This window comes from Limanda limanda, chromosome 4 (assembly GCF_963576545.1).
Source record: "Limanda limanda chromosome 4, fLimLim1.1, whole genome shotgun sequence".
Classification (NCBI taxonomy): Eukaryota; Metazoa; Chordata; class Actinopteri; order Pleuronectiformes; family Pleuronectidae; genus Limanda; species Limanda limanda.
In genome coordinates, this window is record NC_083639.1 from 6678433 (window position 1) to 6702862 (window position 24430).

The following is a 24430-nucleotide window of genomic DNA, read 5'->3' on the forward strand; positions in this document are numbered from 1 at the left end:
GCTGTATCTTTGCCTCAAAGTAAAATATGGTTAGCCTCACCAAATTGGCAGTCTCTAAACCTAGCACCTAAACCAACCCATATTTTTAAAGTCATTGTTCCACTTGTTCTATTTAGATTTTCATTGTTGCAATTAGGCAGGTTTGCACATACAAAGAACAAATTACGGGTTCTTACTTTTTTTTACAAGAATACAGACACATAACTGTGTTTTTTTTTATCTTGAGAAATTCAAACACATGATCATGGTCATGATCTTTAACTTGAGGTTAACTTGAAGACAGGCTGTCATGTGAATGGTTACTTAAAAGGCAGTATATAATGACAGATCCCAGTAGTTTTGTTCAGGATATATGACTGTACCATTTATGAGGGTTTGACTGGTCGGGTTTTAAATTAAGGGATCTTACAGTGAGTGCCCACCGCAGGGCTCGGTCCAACATTTCCATTTTTAACTAAAATAAAAATCAGTGCCCTCCCTTTTTCCAAATTCAAAATAGAGGTGCTCCACCATGTGACCATAAACAAATGTTTTTATTATTCTAAAATGAGATACAGATCAAATTATTGACATTTTATTTTTTATGTTGACGTATGTCTTACGGATGCAACGTGTACAGCAATTTTGAATAGTGAAACAGTGCTCAAATCTGGCAAGGATGAGGACAACAAATCAAATGCACCTCTCTAGGGTCTTTGTGTCTTTGGGAAGTAGCAAACACCATCATCGTCTGATTCCAGTCACAGCCCATGGAAGTCACATTCCTTGTGTAGACTGTAGCTAGTAGTGGTGTTAATAAATCTTAACATTATCAAACATCATGATTTATTTGTGTTTGATACAGTTACTGACCAGTGAGCAGCCAAAACAGAAAAAGTTGGTCCTGAGCACAAGGACACTGACACATGTGATAAGTTATTTATTGTTTTCTCACTGAAAACAAATCTTACAGTGAATCATATAAAAACAACTGAGTGCCACACATCAACAAAGGCTACAGGGAGAGAGGAAGAGTGTATGATCATGTCAGTATTTTCAGATTTAAGTACCAGACATTGAACTGTAAACAACTTAAGGAGTTACCGTAGATCCATGAAGTGGGCTACGTAGGTAGCTGGACACAAGTACGTCAGGAAAGTATCTCATAATAAACATTAGACTGTGATATGTGATGACATCCCCCAATAACAGTTACTTATGTGCATACAGTAGTGCTGAACTTGAATGTATCTTTGGCACAGCACACCAGTGGTATATTTGGATTCCACATCTACTCAGTTGTTTGAGACATTTTATTGACTTTTCACTGGTCAATCAACTTGCCCTGCACACACTTTTACTAGCCCTGGGCCACCAGATCATTAGTCAGAACCTGTAATATGTTAGCTTTCTCCTTGATAAAGGCAATAGTTTTATTTTGTAGTCTAGCTGAGTCATGAAAGGACGGTCACCTCAGCAGGCCAGAACAACAGATTTGGCTATTGATGAAAAACCTTCAGCAGCTGCAGAAGGATACTGCTCCATATTGATGCTTGATCCTAAAGTCAAAGCTAACTCAGTGAAAATGTGTTGTGAAAAAAGTAATATTGAGTTGCTTCCCTAATCTCTTTCACTTTTTCAACTTGTTGCTACATGTTGTCTTCCCTTAAGAGCCAAGTCTCCGAGTTCTTTACGTTTCAAAGGCCGTCTCCCTCGGTTTCCCACTGTTGGCTCTGAACCTCTCACCTAGCCCCAGCACTGGCAGCCCTGTGTCTCTGCCCTCTCCCTTGTTACCAGCCCCATGCCCGTCTCTCATGCGTAGCCGTCCCTGTCCGCCCTTTCCACCCTCTCCCCCTCTCCCCAGCTGCAGCCCTAACGATAATTGAGAGGTGAGTAAGAGAGACAAAGGCCCAGTGGGTTTTGAATGCATGATCCCTGGCATGAATTGTGGTCCGGGGTTTGGTGGGCAATCAGGCGAGGGGAAGGCGGGGGCGGTGATGGATTCAACAGCCAAGCCATTCATTGGTTGGATTTGTTGATCCCGTTCACTGGCTCCGGTGACGGCCCCTCTTGTGTGAGGATGTGGGCATGCCCACTCGTTGGCAATGATTAAAGTTTGGAACAACTTCCACAACCATAGTGAAGACCCAGCTGCTGGGACAGGGATGAGAGATCAACCTTTGTTATGTGTTCAGCCATTTAGCTGAATGAGCTCTGCTTAAAACTGAAGATAAGAGTTTGTAGCATTTGATTAAAAGTTGTTGTTTCCTTCAGCAACAATATATTCACTTGTGCACAGTTGTGTTATTATTATGACCTGATTTTAATGAGATTAACGCAACAAAGAAATTAGTTTTGACTATTGTAGAAAAGGGAACTTAAAAAAAACGAAAAGCTGGATGTTGAGCCATCGGCCTGGGTTTGAGTTAGAGCTGCCAAGTCTCTCTCCCTCCATAACCCTCAGGAAGTTTGCAGCAGATTGTGAGAGAAAAAGAAGAAAGAAAGACAAAGAGAGAAAACAGAGAGGGGGGTCTCTCTGCTAATGTCAGCTCTCGGCACAAACGAAGGAAACTACCGACCTCACTCTTTCTTATCGTAGAGGTCCGGACCATTCACATGCAGCCCCCCCCCCCCCCACCCCCCCACCCACCTCTCCTCAGCCTTTCCTCTCCCCCTCTCTGTATTCTGCGGAGACTATTTATTTGTGGAGCACGGTGCTGTGGGCTCCAGATGCTTGACCCAGCAGTCAGGTTGCCTGGTCACATGGATCTACGATTGTTAGCCTGAACTTGTTGTTTTGCATCCAAACAAACCTAAAAGAGCGGCTGCAGCTTCCCCCCCCCCCCCCCCCCCCCCCCCTCTTTTTCCTTTTGAGTCGGCTGTGTGTTCTCACTCAGACCTTTTCACATGGATGGGAAATGCCTCCACACAGTATCTGGTTGAAGAATAAAGACAAGATTTCATGTCGTTTTCTGCCCTCAATTGTTTCAGCGCAACTTATTTAAAGTAGATTTTAATTGCCTTTACCCAACTGAGGCTTCATTGTCTATGTATAGTGTGTATTACAGTGTGGAAGGGAGGAAAGGCGGTGTGTGTGTTGATTTGTGAAGAGATGTGGGGAAGCATGTGGGTGTTTGAAGCCTGAGAGAGAGGAAGAGATAGCAAGAGCCTAGTACAGTAAATCTTGCTCCCTGTAACTGGGCCTCAAATTGTAGGAGGGGAGTGGAGCTGCAGGAAGGGTGTACTACACAATCCAACACACACACACACACACACACACACACACACACACACACACACACACACACACACACACACACACACACACACACACACACACACACACACACACACACACACGCACACAGACCACGTTTGACGCACAGAAGGAAATAATTGCTACCTGTTAAACTGCAAGCAAGTGTGCACAATATCAGGCCAGACCACTTCACTACATATTACAGTCATTATCATCAGAGCTGGGAGCCGGAGAAAAAAGAAGCCAAAGTCTGAGTTGTATTAAACTGTCACTATTTAAACCCCTCGTCTGTATCTCTGCGTTTTCAATGAAGAGGAGTTGTTTTTGGAGGTGGTGGAATGGGAATGTTTGTGGCCAGCTCACCTTCTGTCAAAGTGTGCTGACGTCAAACGAAAGAAAACGATAAAATAAAAAGAACGTAAATATGTCGATAACAGCGTTGGCAAGATTTGTTGGAAGTGAGACGCAGCTGGTGTCAGACCTCATCTCGGATTTTTGCTTTTTACACTGCCGGATTTTCCAGGTTTTCATCTGGACAGCAGTGAGTGCAGCTGTCCTCACGCTCCATTGGGAGATAAAGTCGATTTTTGTATTCTTGTGCCCCTTTGCTCCTTTGTGCAGGGGCAAGTTTGTAGTTCATCCATGTTAGATAATGTGAGTCATCCTTCCCAGAAAAGAGAGTTTTATGTGTGAGCATGTGCTCGTACAGAATAGTCTTATCAATCTATCCTCCAGCTATCAAGAGAGTGTATGTTTTAGATCAGTATCGATAGCATCTGCTGCTCCTGCCCATATACAATTGTCCTTTTGTTCATCTTATCTGTCGTCGGCCCATCTCTTTCTCTCTTAACAGCCTTTTACCACCTTTTCACTTTGTACATTTCCACCAGTCTCTTCTCCTTTTTCTCTCATCCCTCTTTCAGGTTTGAACATTTGATAGCCAGTGTAGTTTTGGATCCAGTGTCTGGTTAGAAAAATACAAAAATTACTTTAAACTTCAGAATTTCTTTTCAAATGTTCCTTTTCTTAAGCAAAGAACAATATTTTTTAAATAATTTGAAGCGCAATAAATAATCTACAATCAATTTACGGTTGTAATACCCTAACCCCTGAAAGACATTAGACATTAAATTAATTTGCCTTGTGATAATTAATGTGGTTCTTTATCTCTACCTCTATTTCCTAGGAAACCTAATGGAGACTATCGCAGCTCTCCGGTCTCTAAGGACCGCAGCCGGAGCCCCAGCGATCGGGTGGTGGTGCCCGGTGGTCTCGCAGTCCACAGCAACCATCTGTACAGCCACGCCCACCACCACCATCTCCACCTGGCCAGCTTAGCCGGCATGGACCAGCCACTGGCGTTAACCAAAAACAGCCTGATGGAGCCTGCACGGAGCAGCACAGCAGCCATGACCACAGTGCCGCAGGCCGTCAGCGCCATGGAACGCCAGCAGGTAACATGACCATCTCTTTACATCCTGACTACATCATTTGGAAATTGTCAGGTGAACCTCAGCTGTGGTACGAACTCTTTATGATGTGACTGTGCTTTCATCTGAGATAATTGAATAGTCGACAAGAGGAAGTTGGCAATTGATTTAAAACCCTTTTGGCAACTGAATCATTCCCTTAAACCTCAGCTCTTTTCCTGGTCTGTTTTCTTAACTGTGATATTTCCCAAGCTCTCTTTACTCCTCTTTCACCTTCTCCTAACAAGTCATTGTTGTTGCCAACATCTATAACAGTTAAATCGCTAACGATGTAACTTTAACGTTGAATTTTGTCTCTCATGTTTCAGAATCGCCCCTCAGTGATCACATGCGCTCCGGCCAACAACCGCAACTGCAACCTGTCTCACTGTCCAGTGTCTCACAACGGCTGCTCCAGCCTCACTAACAACTACAGGAGAGCCAACAGTGAGTGCACTCATGCATTTGTACAAACACTCACACGTGACATGCTTGTTGTGTTTCTTCTGTTATTTTAGCAATTTTTGACTTGGGTTAAAGGAACAGTTGAACACAATAATGAATCATTATTGACTATTACCAGTAAACCTTTATTGGGTGGATTGTTTAAAACTTCTCCCTGGGGACACATCAGCTCCCTCTCTTCATTCAGTCTGACTTATATAACTAGTGATGCTCTTCATAACCCATCAGTCGTGATGCAGCCGCAGAACGCTTTGTTACCAGTCCTGCCTTTTATCTGTCTAGTTTAAGTCATTTGAGGCTTCTGCTCTGTGTCAGTCAGGTTCTTTGTGGGTTGATAACTTCGCTGTGGCTTTTTTTTTTATGATCGCAGTGAAATCCCTCTGATCTCATTGAGGTTAACAGTGAAATTTGAAACAGTGATTTAATGCTAAAAAACTGCGCAGAAAAAGCGAAGTAGATGTTTTTCCATTGAAATAAAACGCACATTACTTGTGTTTGAGCTGATGTTGGGTAATAAATAAGCCACTGCCTGTTATACAAGTGAGTTTTATTTCACCATGGGGACTAAAACATCTCTGTTTCCTCTCCCCCCCACCCCCTCGCTCTTCCAGCCAACACAGCCTGCGACCCAGTGATTGAAGAGCATTTCCGCCGCAGCCTTGGGAAGAACTACAAAGAGCCCGAGCCGGCCACCAACTCCGTGTCCATCACGGGCTCGGTGGACGACCACTTCGCCAAGGCGCTGGGCGAGACCTGGCTGCAGATCAAGAACAAGGGGAGCCCCTCGTCGTCCGGCAGCAGCCCAAACTCCTCCCCCGACAGTCACATGATCAACCACAACCACTCCCCCTCCGTGGTCTCCTGAAGGGGCCCAAGAGAGATTTTAGAGGGATTTTGCCCCCCCCTGCTTCCCCAGCCCCCCACAGCCCACTCCCAATCACCCCGACTCCAACATCCATGTCCCCTGTCACGCTGTCGATCTGTCACCGGCGTCCCAGAGGCAGCGCCCCCCCAACCCCGCGGGCCGAGCCTGTAGAGGATCAAATCAGCAAAATATAACAACTGTCCTCTGGTTCGCTAAAGTTAGACAATAATCAGTCGTGAGTGACGAGGGCTGAACTCTTGGACTGACAGGAGCATCGTGGGGCAAGTGTCTGTAGTTATATGTACATAAAGAGAGAGAGGAGAGGCGGGGTTTTAATTATTCAATTTCTTTTCTTCTTTGTTGTTGTTGTTGTTTTTATTTTTAACAGTAGATGTTGTGTACTGCTTCTGCGTTATGAGATGCCTGGTGTTTGATAGAAGAGATGAGAAAGAACCACTTTGGAGAAAATAATCACAAACCACCTGACTGTGCTACCAAAGAAACCTGTAGACGTTGACGTTTATCAATGACCCGATCAAAAACGACACAAAGCCATCGACTGGGCTCCTCTCTCACCTTCTCTCTCTCCTCTGTATGTGTTACTGTACGTGTGTAAACTCAATCGATCGACTCGGTCTGATTTGCACTACTGCCATGGGGTCTGACATGTCAACATCACAATCTGGCACTGTAAACACTGGGACTGAAAACTGAACTCAAACTGACTGAATTCAACATTTCTGGGACCTGGACATAATTTCATCCAATATTATAACCATGCTGCATTATTTATTCAATGCATTTCTGAAGAATGGAAAACACACATCAGCATGGTCGGGGGGGAATAATCGATTTGGATCAATGTGTTCTCCGATCCTCAAAGAGACATTTGATGTGGGTTCATTTAGCTGTAAACTAAAACACATAGAGAAGGTGGGTGACAAGCAGGATCCCATCCCGAGCCATTTACTCACTGTGTGTTCATCACATGTAACATGTTAACTTATGGTTCCCCCCCCCCCCCAGCAGCAGAGCCAGAGTCCACATTAAGTCACACATGTGGGTGCAGAGAGCGCGCCTTATTCCATTTGGGGTGTAAACAATTAGTTAAACTGTGTGAGGAACAGGGCGCTCTTCAATTAAAGTAAACTGCTGTCACCATGGCAACTTACAGAAGCCCTTACTCACCCATATTATTTCACATCTCTGCCATGAGAAATGAGTAAAATGCTGAGAAATATGTGTAAAAATATCCCTTCAAATTCACTTCAAGCCAACTGGAGTGTTGAGGATGAGGATGAAGAGTCTAACTTCACTCACTGGTCTTCACCTGCTCAAACAATGTGCCAAATTGTTGTGCGGTGATTTGTTGTACGAGCACAGTCAGGTTTTTGGGATGGACGTGGAGCAGAGTGCAGCGGGTCGCAGAGAGACAATGAGCCGGGATGAGCTTCCCGGGCTGAACTGAACTGCTGACAGCGACCAGGGGATCGATGACACTGCATGTCACTTTGTGGTCGAAAGAAAAGAAGATCAAAAAAAAAAGAAAAAAAGAACTGTCTGGCTTCTTGACCGGGGGAGAGAAGATTATTCAGATCTCTTCAAACGCTAGCCCCTTTTGTTTTTGTGTCTCTTTGAACACGGGTGTTGTAATTATATTTGGCTCGCACCCTGCTGCCCCCCCCCCCTTACACACTGTGGTTTGGTCGATTTCTATAAGGTTCGAAGGGTAAACTAATGCTTTTACAGATGCATGTATTTTTTCTTTTTGTTTTTTTTTAATAGCTGGTATCTATTAGTATTTTTAAGCATTTCAATCTTAACTACTATTAGCCTTTTCATTTGGACGGTAGTTGTTACTTCTTTCGTTGTTAGTAACAGACATAGACACTATACACTCACTGCTGGGTCAGTTGTACTCCATATTATTATTGTTATTGTTATTATTACAGTTTTGTACTTTTGTTTTCCATTAATTTCAGTATGGTAACAAACCTCTGTAGTGGAACAAGCCTCCGGACAGGCTCTGTGTAACCATTGAGACCTGAGTTTCTCTGAACCCCCCCAGCAGCCGGACATGGTGGTCCGGTGCTGAGTCGGCTTCGGGAGACGCTGCCTGTTAACGGTTTTCTTAAGATGTTGATCTATTGGTGGTACAGGATGCTCCAGCCCTCAGCGTGACTGGGCTGAGACACCAGCTGGGCACAAACCGGTCGGCAGGGCCTTGTTTTCCATAAAGCCTGAGATACAACTACACAACGCGATTGTTGCGAGACTATTTGGGTGACGTCTTAACCACGCCCCCTTCGCTCCAAGAAGGAAGACGTAGAGGACAAGCTAGCGGGCTAGAGCGCTTTTGGAAAACAAGGTGTTGTTGAAGGTCAGTTAGTGATGACGGCTCTCAGATGTTTTTCTGACCCATAGAAAAATGTCTAACAATCATTCGAATTTTACCGCCCAAGAGAAAAAACAACTTTGGAAACAACGTTGAGATGTAAACAAACAAAACAACTCTCGTTCAGTGTGGATTCATGATGGGCTGTCAAAACTCTCTCAGACCTCAACAGATGACTCGTTGTGTCCCAACTTGGTGTCCAGACTTTTTTATTTTTGCTTTATATTTCACTGCTTTCTGTCCTGGACAACATTGTATTGTTGCTGCAGTTCCAGCTGCAGCCTGAGGAGATGAGTTCTCTGTAAAAAGAGCCTGCGCCTCAGCCGCATACATTCCTCCTATAGGGAACTTTGTACAGGCCTCATTAACACGCAGTATCTCCACATCAACAGACCGAGCTGATAACCAGCCACTTGTCCCAGAGTTCCCAGTTGACGTTGTGGACACTGTGTTATTCTGGCAGAACGTATGATAGAGGAACACATGATGCCATAAACGATTCTAGGGCGTTCAGAGCGAAGAACGTATAGACCTGAGATGGGAAAACATTTAGTGTCATGGCATGTCTCTAACAGGACGTTTACAGATTCGACTTTAATCAAATATGACGAGTACATCCGTTAAAGTTCTCATCACAGAACGTCAGTGATCTCGAATATCCTCACATTCCATCCTCTCATATCAGAACAGAACAGAGTCAGAACCGATGGTACATGTTTTGAAATCCTAACCCAACAGCCAGTGAGTCGGCTTCATCACAAACAGGTCGTCTACGATCTCAGCGTGTCTTCTGTGACAGGTTCAGAGTGGGTGGTGAGTTTGTCCTGTTGGGGTGAGGGGGGTCAGAGCTTCAGGAGCTGAGCTTCTGTAATAACAGTATGAGCCGCGAGACGTTCACTGCCACTGGGTCGTTACAGCGTCCCCTCCTCTCAGATTCAGTCGACCCTGACTCCGTTTGGATGTACTTCACATTTTGTTAGAAACCATGAGGGAACGAGGCTTTGTGTCCAGAAGATTTTGTGTTTCTGTTATTATTATTATTTGTTCTCATTATTGTTTCACTACCACCCTGTAGGTAGGAGGCGCTCTCTTCGCTTCGGCACACTCTCCCTACAGACTGTAGGAAAATCACTTAATAAAAAATTACTTTTTTATAATAGGTAACTATAAGACCATCATTACGCTGTGCGTAACGAATGTACAGAGAAAAAAATCGTAGGTATTTTTTGAGGAACAATTAATTTGTTAATGATATGTAGCTATTTAATTGTTTTTTTCCCCCTGTCCTTATATTGTAATCATTGCATTTTTCCTTTATCTTTTTTTGTGAAAAAAGTTGATCTTTTTTGTTAACAGAGTGCAGGAGCACGGAAACTGTATGAAACCACAACGAGCCACTGGTGTCAGTGACAATCGCTACTTCCATTGGCCCCCGATGTTCTGCCCTCATTTACATTGTGTTTGTTCGCGTGACTTCTGCGACGTCACGTGTGAGCAAAAAGAAAAGAGTTGGTTCTTCTCAGCTCTTGATCAGTTTGCATGTTTTGCTTCGGTGGAACAGATCGATGCTGCTGCCAGCCCAGTACGTCTCGTTAGCCTTATCCAAACCATTAACATTTAAGTGTAAAAATCAACAATAATCACGGGCTAGCAGGCGAGTTACATTTCCACTACTACATGTCGGCACATTGTGGCTCCTTTAGAAAATCCTTTGATGACTGAGTTTGGTTTACAGATGGGAACCAAGCAACAGGGAAAAGTCTTGTTGAATTCTGACACTGAAGCTTGGCCGATGAAAATCTCAAAACATTTCTCAGCAGATTTTGTGCTGAGGTTCTTCGGCTTCGCTGCACGTCAGCAAAGCCGAGAGGAGCCGAGCAGTAAATGAGCTTTGAGGATGTCACGGTTCCCATCTGGAGAACATTCAGCATCTGTAAACACCATGAAAATAAATTGTGCAGATAAATCAAAGAGGAGTTGCTCTATACTCTGACTGTACCACATTTTCCAGGTCTTTTTTTTTTGAAGTGGAAGTAGCATGTACTTAGTGGTAGTAATACTCTGAACTGTAAAAAAAAACAAAAGACATTGTATTCAGAAAACAACAGTCAATTTGTGGCTCTGTGTCTCCTACTGAAAAGGTTTTGGCAGGCCACCTTTTTTGTACGTAAAGTAGCCTTGATGAACAATAAAGTGCTTTTAAACCACCGTGTGAGTGAGTGGCCTCCGTCTCATGTAGCTGTGCTGCTGTGTCTGTGCTCGAGTAATGGGATGATTGTGTTGGAAAAATCAAATAGGTGAAAAGGTTCACTTGTTCAACAGAGTAGAAAGGCCTCATTGAAGAACAAAGAGATTTCATTAAATAATGTAATCCAACAAGAAAGAAGGCCCAATCTTTCAAGAATAAATAAAAACGTATTAAAATAACCAGCGAGCAGAACCCGCGGTCCCCAGAGTTTCACTCTCGTGATCCAAAATCTTGATAAATGTCCTTTAAATATCGTGCAGATATAAAAACGATAACATCAGTCGACCAGCATCAAACATTTCCTCCTCTCCAAAGAAGCCATTTCCTCCAAGTCTTCTTCAGAACAGACAGTTTCGTACACTGACATTTCAAAGTCTTGATCTCCTGATAACATGATGCTGATGAGCTAGTTCACTATTTGTGAAAGTAATACTAAAACAATATTTATCAAGATGATCCACATTGATGACAATTATAGTGGCGAATTCTCGTCCAATTACATCTTTATTTTAACAATATTACAACTTTACCCACAATGTAACAACTTAATTCTTGAAAAATTCCCTCTTCCTTCTAACAGGATTATGACTTGCAATATTACGACATTATTCACACAATATTACAATTTAGGTGTAGTATGAAAATAAAACACAATTCTGCAGCCATATGGTGTTCGCATTTTAATAACAGATACATTTTATATCTGATTTTGGTGAAATATTTAAAGATGAGAACGGAGAAAACAGAATTATGGAAACAAAAGTCTGAATCCTCAGTTTATTCTCACGTGTGACGATAAATCTGGAGGTAAACATTCCACTAATCCTTGTTCTTAAGTGGCTGTTGTAGGCTTACGTTTCTTAACACTGAAATTATCACACACGTTAGCAGATCACACACAGAGTAAAAAAACGAGTGCATGCATCAACACATTCGTAACCAAGAGCTTCGGTTTCTCCGGGGTTTTTTCTGGAGCGACAGTAAATATTTTCCGTCCCAGGCGCCACTGTTGTGTTACAGTAACATCTGGGCATGTTTTCTCAAGAGTGATGCCGAACAAAGCTGGTTTTAGTATTAACCACTGTTGGATGTGCTGAGTTGTCAACCGTGTTTTGTGTTTTCATAATTCATCTGAAGCTCAAACTGAGTGAGCGAGCAGATGTAGTTTGTCAAAGTCCTGCCAAAAAAAGAAAAATAGGCTCCTCAGCAAATCCAGTCCACGTGCCGGTGGAGAGACTCAACCTGCGACTGTTCACCGAAGCCGTCTCAGAGAGAGAATAAGGTCTGTTAGTGTAGATGTGGAGTGTGGAGCTGATTCCAGTCTGCGAGTGAAGGGGACTGATCATTAAGGGAGACGTGTGCCGCTCACGTTCTAATAAACTGTCATGGCTGCAGCTCCTCCTCTCAGCCTCTGTCGGAAACACTCGGTTTTGGCTTCTGTCTCTTTAAGGGCTTTATCTGGGCTCTGATTGGCCCACTGGGATTTGTCAACCATTTCCCTCGGCATGTAAGAAATGTCGGCCTCTTGCTTAACCTGGCTCGTTATGGAACATGTCAGACTAACTAATGTGCAACAAGCGGAGCATCGAGAGGTCATGTGACATCCTGACGCCCTGGAAGAATGGGCGGGACTACGAGGCGGCTGTCATCCGACAACAAACTAAACGAAGAGGAAAAACACAAACAAAAAAAACACAGAAAAAAGCTTCATACGTTTCCTTTAAGTAAGTGATTAAGTAACAGGAGTAAAAAAAAAAACATCATTCTTTTGCCATTTATCATTTTTAAATAGGCTTTGACCAGCCTCTGAATTTCTAACAATGTTCTCTGGTTTTGAATCCAAATAAAGACGAATTGGAATTTTAAAGCTTTTCAGCATCAATGTTGTAACATTCTTGGTTCTGATGATGTCGGGTTCAGTGTCGACCACAAAGAGTCTTTCACTCCTCTTCTCCTTTTTGAATGTTGAGATCTATTGAGGAGGAACAGACAGAAACATGGAGGGCAGAGTCCAGTCCTTTGGTTTGTTCCTCTCGTCCTTCAGATGCTCTCGTCGTCGCTCATGTCCCAAATCTGAGGAGACATAGAAAAAGACATTGAAATAAACACTTAAATTAATATTAATATTCTTATCTCCAGCTGCTGGTATCTGAACAGGCTTCAGTGGAGTTTAGTAAATGGACCCTGAATTTGCTCTGTGGAGGTTTTCTTGTGAACTTTAAGACTAGATTCAGAGTTTCTCTCCCAGAAAAGTTTCTGACCAACATTAGTCAATTTCTTTACACGAACACATCTCAAAGTTTAAAATAAATGTTTTGAATTATTTTACTATTACACATTGGTCACATCCATGTTTGCCAGCTTGCACATTTCTGTCAACGAGGAACAATGTCGTCGAGTCACATTTAATATCTGTGTAACGTTTTCATGTGTGGATACATGATGTACAGTCATTTGGTTTCATCAACATCTGTCATCCGCTGGACATAATTAAATGGAAGATAAACACACTCTAAATAACCAGGATTGTACAAAGAAACCCAGTTTATTGTAATATAATCAATACACATTAAATAAAGGCTGATTTCAGTCAGTTTGATACATGAGGCTGCACAGACCATGTTCACGTCCACTGAAAACCAGGTTTGCTTTAATTAAAATAATAAGAGACATTGATTGACAGAAACGTGTGTTTCCAATAAGTGAAAAGTTTGGTCCAACAAAATGAACCCTGAGAAAATACAGGAAGCCGGGAGCTAATTTCTTGGCTCGGCACCAAATGTATAAGAGCTTTTAAAATTATTATTTACAATCACAGCTAAGAACTGTCTTACCAGGAAGTGACAGCAGCATGTGAGACACGCACACACAGACACACACAGACACACACACACACACAGAGGGACCTCCTTTGCAGGACTGCGTCAGTAAACAACAGTGGCCTTCTCCTGGCAGCAGATTCTTCACATTCTCGCTCTGTAGGACGTAATTCACATACCTCTAACACTGGAATGTTTCTCACACTGGGAGTTTTGACACATACATGCTGGGTCATTCAGACGAGCTGCTTCACCACTCAAAAGAAGCTGGAATTCCAGTGAAACGACTACGACCGAAAGAAATTCAATTTACACTGTAGAAAGCTGCCTGCAGCCATAGATGCACACAAACACAGACACACATACACACACACGCACACACCTGCAGACCTATTGTGTGAATATAGTTAAGACATTGAATAGAAAGATGTGATTCATGTCTTTTTAGGAGAACTCAGACAGTCACAAACTACTCAAACAGAGAACGAGTGAAGTTGAGCTGCACTCGACAATTATTTTCCATTAACAATTAAAAGGCAGATTGTTTTCTCAATTAATAGTTTGTCTATTAAACGTGACGTCTTTAAATGTCTTGATGTCAAATGACTTGTTTAATCAGACAATCAAAGTTAATGATAAAATAATTAGAGAAAAGCAGCAGGTTGTCACAACCGGAACCAGACCACGTTTAACAATTTTTGTCAATTCGTATTTTTAAAAAAAGGAAACAAGCTACAGTTCTACTTGTTGATCAAATCTACTTTTCCAATATACAAAATAAATCAATTGAAAATGTAATTACAAACAATTTGAAGGACAGCGACTGAAGCTAAAAGCTTAATGTTGGTAGAGAACTTGTGACCAGTGAAGAAGAGGACGTCGGGATCTTCAGCTAAAAACTGTGAACATCAGAGTCTCTCTCTCGTCTTCACCTCTTCAATTTGTTTCAACAGGGATGTTTTTGGTGCAGTTTTATTTGAGCTGCACTTTTTTTTTAAGCCAAAACTCATTTGTACCTTTGCTCTGGCTTTAGAGGCAAAAAGCCGTCGAACCTGTTCTGCTGCACAAGAACCTGAGTCGACAGATATCAGACCCAAACTGAGTGTTATTGTGGTGTCACATCCCTGGAGTCGTCCGCTGGCCTTTTTTTCAGCAGCAGTGTGGAGAATCAGCGACAAATTCATATCAAAGCCGGACGCTCTGCATTTCTGCTCCACTGCTGCTGGGGAGCGAGCATCAAAAGGAGAGCGGAGCAAAGAGCTCTTTGAAACGCAGCGACAATGGAGCCGCTCTCTGGACGACTGCCACGCCGCACTGATGGCGTGTGTGTGTGTTTTGACAAATCTTTTGTGCAGAATGAAAAAAAAAGGGGAAGAAGGCAGAAAAGGGAGGGGGGGGGTTGTGTGGGAGACCTTATGTAACGCGAATAGCTTCAGCAAAGTGGAGCCAGCGACGTTTACTACACTCTTCCGAGCAGGGCTGAATACTCTGGATGTTTCTCAAGCGTTTAACTTGTGTTGCTGCAACGCGTAAGCAGAATGCTGCAAAGCTGAGATCAGAATAAATCGCTGCTCCGCTCGCTCCAATCAGGAGATTAACTGGAACCACCAACTGCTTCTACTGCAAGACAACAACAAACCTGCACCTGAATGTATCCAAGGAAAAACATTGAGTTGAAAATTCAATTCATAGAAAACATTTTTGACTGACTGAAAATTCCGATATGAAAAGTTGGTGCTATTATATGTTAAATATGATTATTTACGGTGACACATATTTGTTCTTCAAGGTTCCAGCTTTGAAATAAAACACTCAATTTGAGTAACTTCCTCCCTTCGTACAAAGACGAAGTTAAAAACAAATCCTGCGTACAGGTGCCTGCACAGTGGTGAACGGGTATTATAGCTGCGAGGTCCCATCAATAAACATGAGTACGTCTTTCAGCTGTCAATCAAGACGTTTCAATAGCATCAAATAACTAATTAAAACCAAACTTACTGGGAAAATGATCAAAAACACTAGTGTGATGTCCAAAACGACCAAAAATGAAAGAGATTAATTTGATGTGAGCTCTGACTTTTTTCTGTGCTTCACGTCCCATCTGCTAACATGGAAAAGGTGGAGTTTATGACCTGTTCTGCGGCCAGTATTTCTCCATCTTTTGGAATAGAGGTCATGTCGTGCATCTCTATTTACAGTCGATTGCTGAATTCAGTATGAAAAGAAGTGGGCGTAGGCCTTTAAAAGCCCAATGGGCATATTTGAGGGGTTCAAAAGAAATCGGACAAAACAATATATCCTTTCTCTCAAATCGTGGACCTACAGACTTCTGTCTACACTTCGTTTCTTCCCTTGTGATCCTCTCCCAGATACACAATTTCTTTTCCCCACTTTCTTTAACATGACCAGATGGTTCTGGGCTATACGCTCTCTGGACACCCTTCTGGTTTTATGCTGATTTGAGCCTTTTCGATTTTACCTTTGATATCTCTCTTTCTCTTTTGAGCCACATCACTATCTTCTCCTCTATGCGTGTTTTAAAAGCCAGGCAAAGTTATGTTGGAATCTCAAATAATGCAAATTTTTTCTTATCATGTCAGAACCCGTACAATTTCAAAAACTAGCTTCTACGTTGCAAAATAGCAGCGTTTTTCTGGAAAGTTATTTTCCCAATTTGGGCTCCGACAAATTTTGAAGGTAATTTTTCCCTATTTCAAAGATATCAGAACTACAAAGAGACATAAAACAACGACTAAACTAATTTGTAGTTGCGGCACTACACTGGAGTATATCCCTTTCAAGTGGGTAACCCCCACACTACACACACACACACAAACACACACACCATGACAGCACCTCAAAGGGATTGGCAGAACACAATCAGCGACACATCTTTAACTTTGAAGCGTCCTTATCGCTCCAGGACCTTCAGCCGCTGCAGGTCGGGAAAAAAAGAACTCGGGCTTTCTGGATGTTTCATAAAGTCCAACAGAATAAGCTGCATGTAATCATTGTGTGAATGTGCTTGTGTTTGTAATCAGTTTGGCAGCGGCTGACATGACCAGGATGATCCAGGCTAGTTGTTGAAACAAGGCTGGGATGTGATCAGATAGAGGAGCTTTCAGCTGCTGAAGTCACAGCCAACCCTCTGCTGCTGCTGATACTGCCCCCCCCCCCACACAGAACACCTCAACATGAGGGTCCGTAGCATTTACTGCTCTGTGGGGTCAAAGCACTGATATATTAATATATATAAGTCATGTATTATACAATAAACAAACGTTATGATAAATAACCATAAATAAAAAATACACATTACAAACAAATATGTTAAACCCATAATTGAGAAAATAATCTGAATTTTTACTACTAGTAGTTACATAAGTAGTTATATATACTATATTTGCTGTGTGTCTCCACAGTCTCTTGTGATCAGCTCTGAGTTCCGTGATGTTCCTAGATTCACACAAACAGTTCAGGCTTGTTGCTGATATTAAATCTTGAGTCTTCTTACAGGAATATATATTAAGTGCGTGTGGCCCAAACCTTTAAGGCCGTTGAGCTCGGCAGCGCTACACAACCACTGATGGGCTCAGCTATTAAACACACATCTGCTTTACATATTACAACTGACACCAAAGCGCAGAGTCAAGCTTTCATCATGGAGACTGGCTCCATCCGATATGTAATTAGTGGACCACACAGAGTGACGTGGTTTATGGCTGCTGGATACAACAGTAACTGTGTGGCGAGCGTGGAGGGAGAAAAGTGAGGGAGGGAACATGTTTCATTCTCATGATTTTAGTTGATGTTAGAATTTAAGAAGCTACAGAAACAGTGACTGTCTTCAATGTACAACATGTAACTTCGACCACTAGGGGCCTCTCAATGGAAACAATAACAAAAGACCTATTTTGATTCGGTAAAGCAGCGTGGGATCATGGCCCGAAGACAGTCACCTGACAGGACTGAAATGCATAAACATGTTCACAGATGAGCTCATGTATTAAAGTTGTATTCATGTAACACAGCAAATAGCCATGAACAATCCTGATCCATTTAAAGTGACCAATGAAAGCAATAGATGGAAAAACAGCTAACTGGCTAGCAGTGTGTTTAAAGCTGATAAAGAGGATATTAAAAAATAATGCATTTGTTCTGATAATGTAAGAACGAATAGTTACGTGTTCCATCTTTAAGTGAAGCCCAACATGTGTTGATTCCTGCTTTCAGATCTATAGAATAACCTGATAGATCTGTGAGTCTGTAGAAATGTCAGCGTGGGACAATCAGCTTCAGCTTCCCACAGAGCCGGCAGCCATGAAAATGTCTCAATTCCTCCAACAAACGATGTGACATCTGTTAGCCAGGGGGCTTTCATTAGATGATGAATGTAAATGAAGGGTGGATGTTTCCTCTTTCATCCCTCTCCTAAGACCCCCTCAGGCCAGAGTGTACATCAAGAAGTGGGAGGAAGACCCACACAGATACGACTGCAATCAAAGAGGAGTGAAACTTGTTGACAAGTCAAAACAAGAAGGATTTTAAATGATCTCTGCTCAATATTGAAATAAAGGATGAACTCTTTATTTTTGTATATTTCCTCCTATATCTGTTTCCCACTCCGCAGCTTCGTTCTATTCTGCTTCTCCTTTTCATTCTCCACAGACTAACCACTCGTAAAACCTAGAAAAAACACACAGCACTGGAAACTACCTGAACAACAACAAAAACAACAGCGTGTGTGTGTTTCCGCTGACCTCATGTTAAAAACCCTTCTGCAACCCTGAATGACACGTCCACTCACACAACACACCGACAATACACACAAATCTCACACTACACAAGCACACACACACACACACACACACACACACACACACACACACACACACACACACACACACACACAGACACACAGACACACACAACCAAATGAGCTGTGGCTTCAGGCCAGTGGGATGTAAATAAATAATGTGTTTTGGGTGTAGCCTTTCGGAGGATTCGGTTTCTGGTGTGGAGGAGTATTCAGCTGTGAAACGGCAGCACTTTGAAGTACAAAGGTGTGATAAGGTCTACGATGACCCTAGGGAACAAACGTTATCTGGTTTAACTGGAACCTGAGCCTTTAATCTGGGAAGAAGACGAGGAAGAAGAAGAAGAAGAAGAAAAAGAAAAGCTCTCAAACTCTGTAATAGTCTGTGAAATTTATGTAGATAAAACAGTGGGAGCTTGAGTTGTATTCACTGAACCGGAGCTCTGAGGAGTTCAGTTATTTTTTTTAGCATCTTTCACTTTAACCTCTACACTGATCACTCTGTGGTCTTAACACCTTTGATGATCCATTGACTTGTCATCTACCACAAGGTTTTTTCTGCAATAGGTTCCAAAAAATATCCATACACTGTTCTTAAAGGCAACACTGACATTTTCTCCTATGGGTTTTGTATGGTTATGATGAAGTATGACCAAGCAGTAGAACAGAAAGGCCTGTTGAACTGGGCTTTTTTCGTTTTAATCTCAGCTCCACACCTGTAACCTTCTGTGACCACATCTTACCCAGTTGTGAAACACAGCGGTGACAAAATGGTGTGAACACCTTCCACAGTGCCCAGAGGCACCTCTGCGGTACTTCCCGCTACGGTAGACATCTTCACGACCACATTTTGCCTGGATGACTCTTACACAGACACACAAGGTGAGAACCTAACCAGCAACACAGCAGGTAATAATGTAGTGATGACTACTACTCAGCCAATGCTGATATTTATAACAGTCTGGATCCTAAAACAAGAGCAAGGTCAGGCTTGTTTTGTGTGTTTTATAAAAGCATGGTAAGTCCTTCAGCTGTCACTTCAGATCTATTCTTTCACAACTGATAATAAAAACACTGCTGGAAATGAAACTGGTTAGATAATTATTCACACTTAATCTTGGTCTGGGTAGACGATGTGTCATGTTCCAGTAAAAAAGATTAAATGGCATTGAGGGGGGTAATCCCTATATAGTCTCCGCTTCCAGTAACACACTTAAACGATCACAACAAATGCACACAGACACACACCCTGACCACGATGCATCAGAAACTATGTCAACAAAGAAAATGACCTCATGCAGCCGAACGCAACCCCAGCTGCTGGAGTACGAGGAATTCCCAACCACATTCCTGAATTCCCCTCAGACATTCCTGCACAAAGTGGCGGGAATCTGCAGTTTGGCGATTTCACCGGTGGAGACGTTTTAACGGAGGGTGAAGAGGTGAAAGGTCAAAGCCGTTAGAGAGCCAGGGAAATAAGACCTGAATCTACGAGTGCCTCACAGCGAAGGAGAAGAAACCTCATGACGGACAAATAAGCAGCTAGAATAGATTGTGAATCATCTTGGCACATATCCTGCAAATCCTTAAAATTGACTTTTTATTCCCATCTTTATTCCAAACTGTGGACTTTCATTTTGAGAGCATTATTTCTTCATTTAATGTTGAGAGTTTTCTCAAATAGCCCCTGCTCAAGCCCAGATTTGCTCTGCTCCTTCTCTGTGTTGTTAGTCGGCACTCAGGGGATCTGTTGCAGGACAAATGTCGTGTGTTTGAGTTGGAGTCCTCAGGCTGCTCCTGAATCTTCTGCTCTCTGATGTCTGCTCTCGCTCTTGGTTTTTTCGTGAAATGATCCCGTCAAAATTCCTCAACTAATAACAAGCCAGGTATGACGTTGACCAGTGAAATCATCACTGCCTCAATGCAGCCGCATAGCTTTACTTCTTTCGGTGTCCTTTACAGGTGCTTTATATCTGACCAAGTTCAGTGAATCCTGTGCTTGTATTAGATATTTATAATTTGTGCTACTTTATTCTTTAAATGGAATTGTTAAGGTCATTCTTACTGAGCAAATCGAACAGGGCCAAGTTGGAGGAGAGGCTTTTGGCAAAAACATTACAAACCCTGAACATGAAATGAAGAAATAATGCTCCGACAATGAAAAACCAGGCTCTTCAATATAACCTAAATATAACTCAATACACAAAAATATGTTCTTCTTCTGAAAGACATTCTGCCATTAATGGGATTTGTGTGACTGGTAACCATGGAGATAATAACGATTCCCTTCATTTTGAATCAAGTGACTGTTGGGCTTGGTGGATGTATGCGCTCTTCTGAATGCTGTAAAATCGTATGACTAGTGATTTCTTGTAAATAACCACATGCCTTCATTCCCAAACAAATTAGTATCAACAGAAAAAATGTAATATCAAATAAAAGTACAGAAAACATTGGCCTTTACAAGACTGCAAACCTTTGCTGTGTTGGACTTAATGTTGCGATAATGGCTATGTTCCATTGAACAATCCAAACACACACACACACTTCTCACTGGCAGTTCAGAGAAAAGACCAAAGCTAGTGTGACGCCCGTTTAAATGCTCCCAGAGGCAGATAGCAGCAGACACCCCGGGGCCACGGCCTATCGCTAATTACACTTTTCCTCCTTTTATTTAGGAAGGAAATCCTGTAACTCACCAATTTGACTGACAACTGGTGCTTTCAGATCCAAAACAAATGTGTTTAAAAATACTTGTAAGTTATATACAAGAGAATGAAATAAACCACAACATCTTCTGATCTGCAGCACACACTGGGTGCCAATCTGAAAAGAACACGCCCACTGCGACTCTTTTTAGGTGACACGTGTGTCGGGGCCCATGTGAGGAGGTCGGCCGTGTTCTTTTAAACTCCACCATGACGCAGGATGCACTCATTATCACTTCAGGCGATCCGGAGTCGTTCAGGGAAAACATACAACTGAAGGACTTTAAAGCTCCTCATGCCTTCTGTTTAATAAAGTAATGTCTTCCAGCAGAATATACGACTCCACACAATAAACAGAGCTTGGGCTAATATTGCTTGGCAGTAAAAACGCTCATTTGAAAAAGCAGTTCCAGATGCAACAATTGATTAAAGATGCTGTAGCTGTGTGATCCAGATTCAAAACCGTACGGGTCCCGTGTCGATACAGAGGGGAAATGACTTTAAACTTAGCTTTTAAACCTCGATCAAGTCTAGACTGCTTTCTCCAACATATAAATCATTCATTTTGACAATTATATTGCTTTCAACTGCAGATAATCTCCTGGCATTCTGCAGAGAACCTATGTATGTAAGAACCTACATGTCAGAGTAAGAGTTTTTCTGGAGTTTCTTCTATGTTAAAAAAACTGGATAATTTCAGAATGAGCCCATGTGAGCAGGAGACTTGTCAGCTGCACCAACCCTCACCTGAACTCTCTGGAGCTTTCTGTGTTGCTGTTACAACTCCTGCTACAATCTTTATATTAAAAAGTCTGGAGAAAGTCTGTACCCAGTTGTGCGGACGTTCTCTTGAGTTCAAAACAGCTTTAGAAACACAAACTGAACAACCGTATAGTGTGTCCTGTTGCCTGAGGAGCAGGTCTCCACTGTCTCGCTGTCTAACTTCCTCAAAGCCAAAACTTTAGGCACTGTAGCACCATATGGCTACTCCTTATGCTCAGGAAAACTTTTCCCCCCACATCAAATGTCTACCTCAGAATAATGTATGTCTGGAAAAAAGATCACACAGATTTAAGTAGTGCCTCCCCCCCACTGTGTTTTAAACAGGCACTTTGTGTTCTTCCATTTCCTGCAGCGATCCTCTGTGTTCTCTCTGGGGTTGTCATTGTTCCAGGGCTTCAGCTCTCAGGGGGGAACACAGTGAGCAGGCAGAGTGTGTGTGTGTGTGTGTGTGTGTGTGTGTGTGTGTGTGTGTGTGTGTGTGTGTGTGTGTGTGTGTGTGTGTGTGTGTGTGTGTGTGTGTGTGTGTGTGTGTGTGTGTGTGTGTGTGTGTGTGTGTGTGTGTGTGTGTGTGTACTCGTTCTATTCATTGGGATTTGAGACAGGAAGAAGGGGAAGAGGACACGATTGGAGACAGGAAGAGGAGGGGCAGTCACTAACCTAGCCTGCCCTATCGGCAGCACATGTTCTGTCCTCTGGGTTCAATAAAAAACTGACACACACCCACATCTCACACCAATTACAATGAACTGACAATGACCAGGTAAAGACTCTGGTTTTACATTATGATGCTACATACTGTAACTGTGTGGTAACTTTCACATAATACACACCTGTTTATAATGTGTATGTAACTCCCCACCACATACTGTGTATTTACTGTAATGTTTAAAGGCTGAGCATGAAGAAACAGGACAAATACTTATATAGTGCTGAGCCAAGACTCTGAAAAGTCTATTCCCCCCACTTCCCTTCCCTGTCTGCGGCTCTGAGGCCTAAGCTCATTGGTTCCTGTTGAGGATGTAAATCTTTAAAAACGGGTCACCTACAGAGTATGAGAAAATGTCAGCAAGTTAGTGTGGCTCACTAATGTGTTTTTAATAGTTTTAGTGAAACAATGGAGCTCTATGAAGAAGATGAATGAGTCATATCAGGTTCTGGCTACATGGACAATACATATTCATTTTTAAAGAATTTAAAATCAGTGCAAATATCTACTTTTTTAAAGCCCAGATTCCTTGTCCTGCGTAAAACCTGACGCCTACAGTACCCACAATGCAACTTCACCCATATCAGTTCAGTAAGATAGTTGTGTTTGTAGATGCTAACACAGATTCAAGCTGTTGGCAGCCAGCTGGGAAACTCGTTTCTTTCCAAATTCACACATGTTTTTTTCATTCTTTTTTCTCACGTTCACACTTACAGCCTCAGCAGCTTTCTTAAAGGTTCAGTGCGTATAATTTAGTGACATCTAGTGGTGGAGTTGCATGTTGCAGCTGAATACCCCCCATCACCCTCCCTTTCCAAACATGCAAGAAAACCTGTGGAAGCTTTCGTCAGGCGTCATAAAAACTCAAAAGGTGTTTATTTTGTTCAGTTTGGGCTACTGTTAAAAAACATGTCTGCCTCAAGAGCTCCAGATGTAAATATTAAGTATCTTAATATAAAGGGCTCATTCTAGGGTCAAGAAAACAACTCGGTGTACAATTTAGATGAAACACTAGTGAAACCTCTTTTCTGAACAAATAAACATTAAGGAAGTGATATGCATGTTTCGTTAGTTTGTTAGTTTCTGAGAACCTACCACATAACCTACTATTTATTGTGCTGTAAATAAAGTGATACCTCCGTCGTTCAACATGTTCTGAGATACACATTTAACTATTGAAAAGGGGGAAGTGGGGATTTCGGAGGAGAGGAGAGTTGAAACCGGACGGGGCAAAAGGTTCAAGAAAGTGACGTCAGAGGCAGAGTGAAGGATAAGATGGAGTGAAAGAGGTTTGACGTTGGTTTAAAAGAGGAAAAGAGGTGGTTTGGTGGGAGCTCTGGTGGGAACAGCGTTAGTGAGCAGGTCCCAGCTGAGGTCACGTCCCCTGGCTGTGTTTTCATAAACTCCTGCGTCTTGGGGTAATCAAACAAAACGCTGGCACTCACAACACTCGCTCAGATAACAGACCCCGGAGCCAAGCGTCATAACACTGAGATGGCAAACTGTAGGAAGTGATGCGGCATCCTCCTTTCTTTTCCCACCTTTTCCTAATAACGGGCGGACTCTTGCTCCTCTTCCCTGTTTTTATTTCCCATGACTTAAAGACGATCAGACTCCACCAGCTCGTTCTCCCTCGTTCCTCTCAGAGTCATAAAGGCCAGCTACAACAACAAGTGGAGTCTCTCTCGGCTGGGTGTGGTGGCCTGTGGAGCACAGCTGGGTCCTGTTCTTTCTCCTTAGACAGCGACTGACTTCTCACCCTCGTTTTCAGGACAACCCCGCCCCCAAGTCCCTAACTTTTTTCTTTAATATTTGTCCTTTTTGCTTTAATTTTCTTTAATCCTTTCAAGGGACAGCATTTATCCTTTTTTTCTCTGAGTTGATTTTCTTAGTATTAATCTATCTCTTAAATCTCTTA

The 24430-nt window shown here is 42.5% G+C and overlaps 2 protein-coding genes across 3 annotated transcripts in view; one reads left to right on the forward strand and one right to left on the reverse strand.

Moving 5' to 3' along the window:
* The window catches only part of vgll4b (vestigial-like family member 4b), a 35373-nt gene extending 28329 nt beyond the window's left edge, over positions 1-7044 (forward strand). For both annotated transcript variants that reach the window (XM_061069861.1, XM_061069860.1), the window contains 3 exons: positions 4425-4692; positions 5037-5154; positions 5784-7044. In XM_061069861.1, coding sequence (XP_060925844.1) covers positions 4425-4692; positions 5037-5154; positions 5784-6037 — 640 coding nt within the window. In that variant the 3' untranslated portion in view covers positions 6038-7044. The remainder of the gene's footprint in view (positions 1-4424; positions 4693-5036; positions 5155-5783) is intronic.
* A 4727-nt stretch (positions 7045-11771) lies between these two features.
* The window catches only part of atg7 (ATG7 autophagy related 7 homolog (S. cerevisiae)), a 53422-nt gene continuing 40763 nt past the window's right edge, over positions 11772-24430 (reverse strand). Inside the window, exon 19 of the mRNA XM_061069340.1 lies at positions 11772-12753. Coding sequence (XP_060925323.1) covers positions 12721-12753 — 33 coding nt within the window. The 3' untranslated portion in view covers positions 11772-12720. The remainder of the gene's footprint in view (positions 12754-24430) is intronic.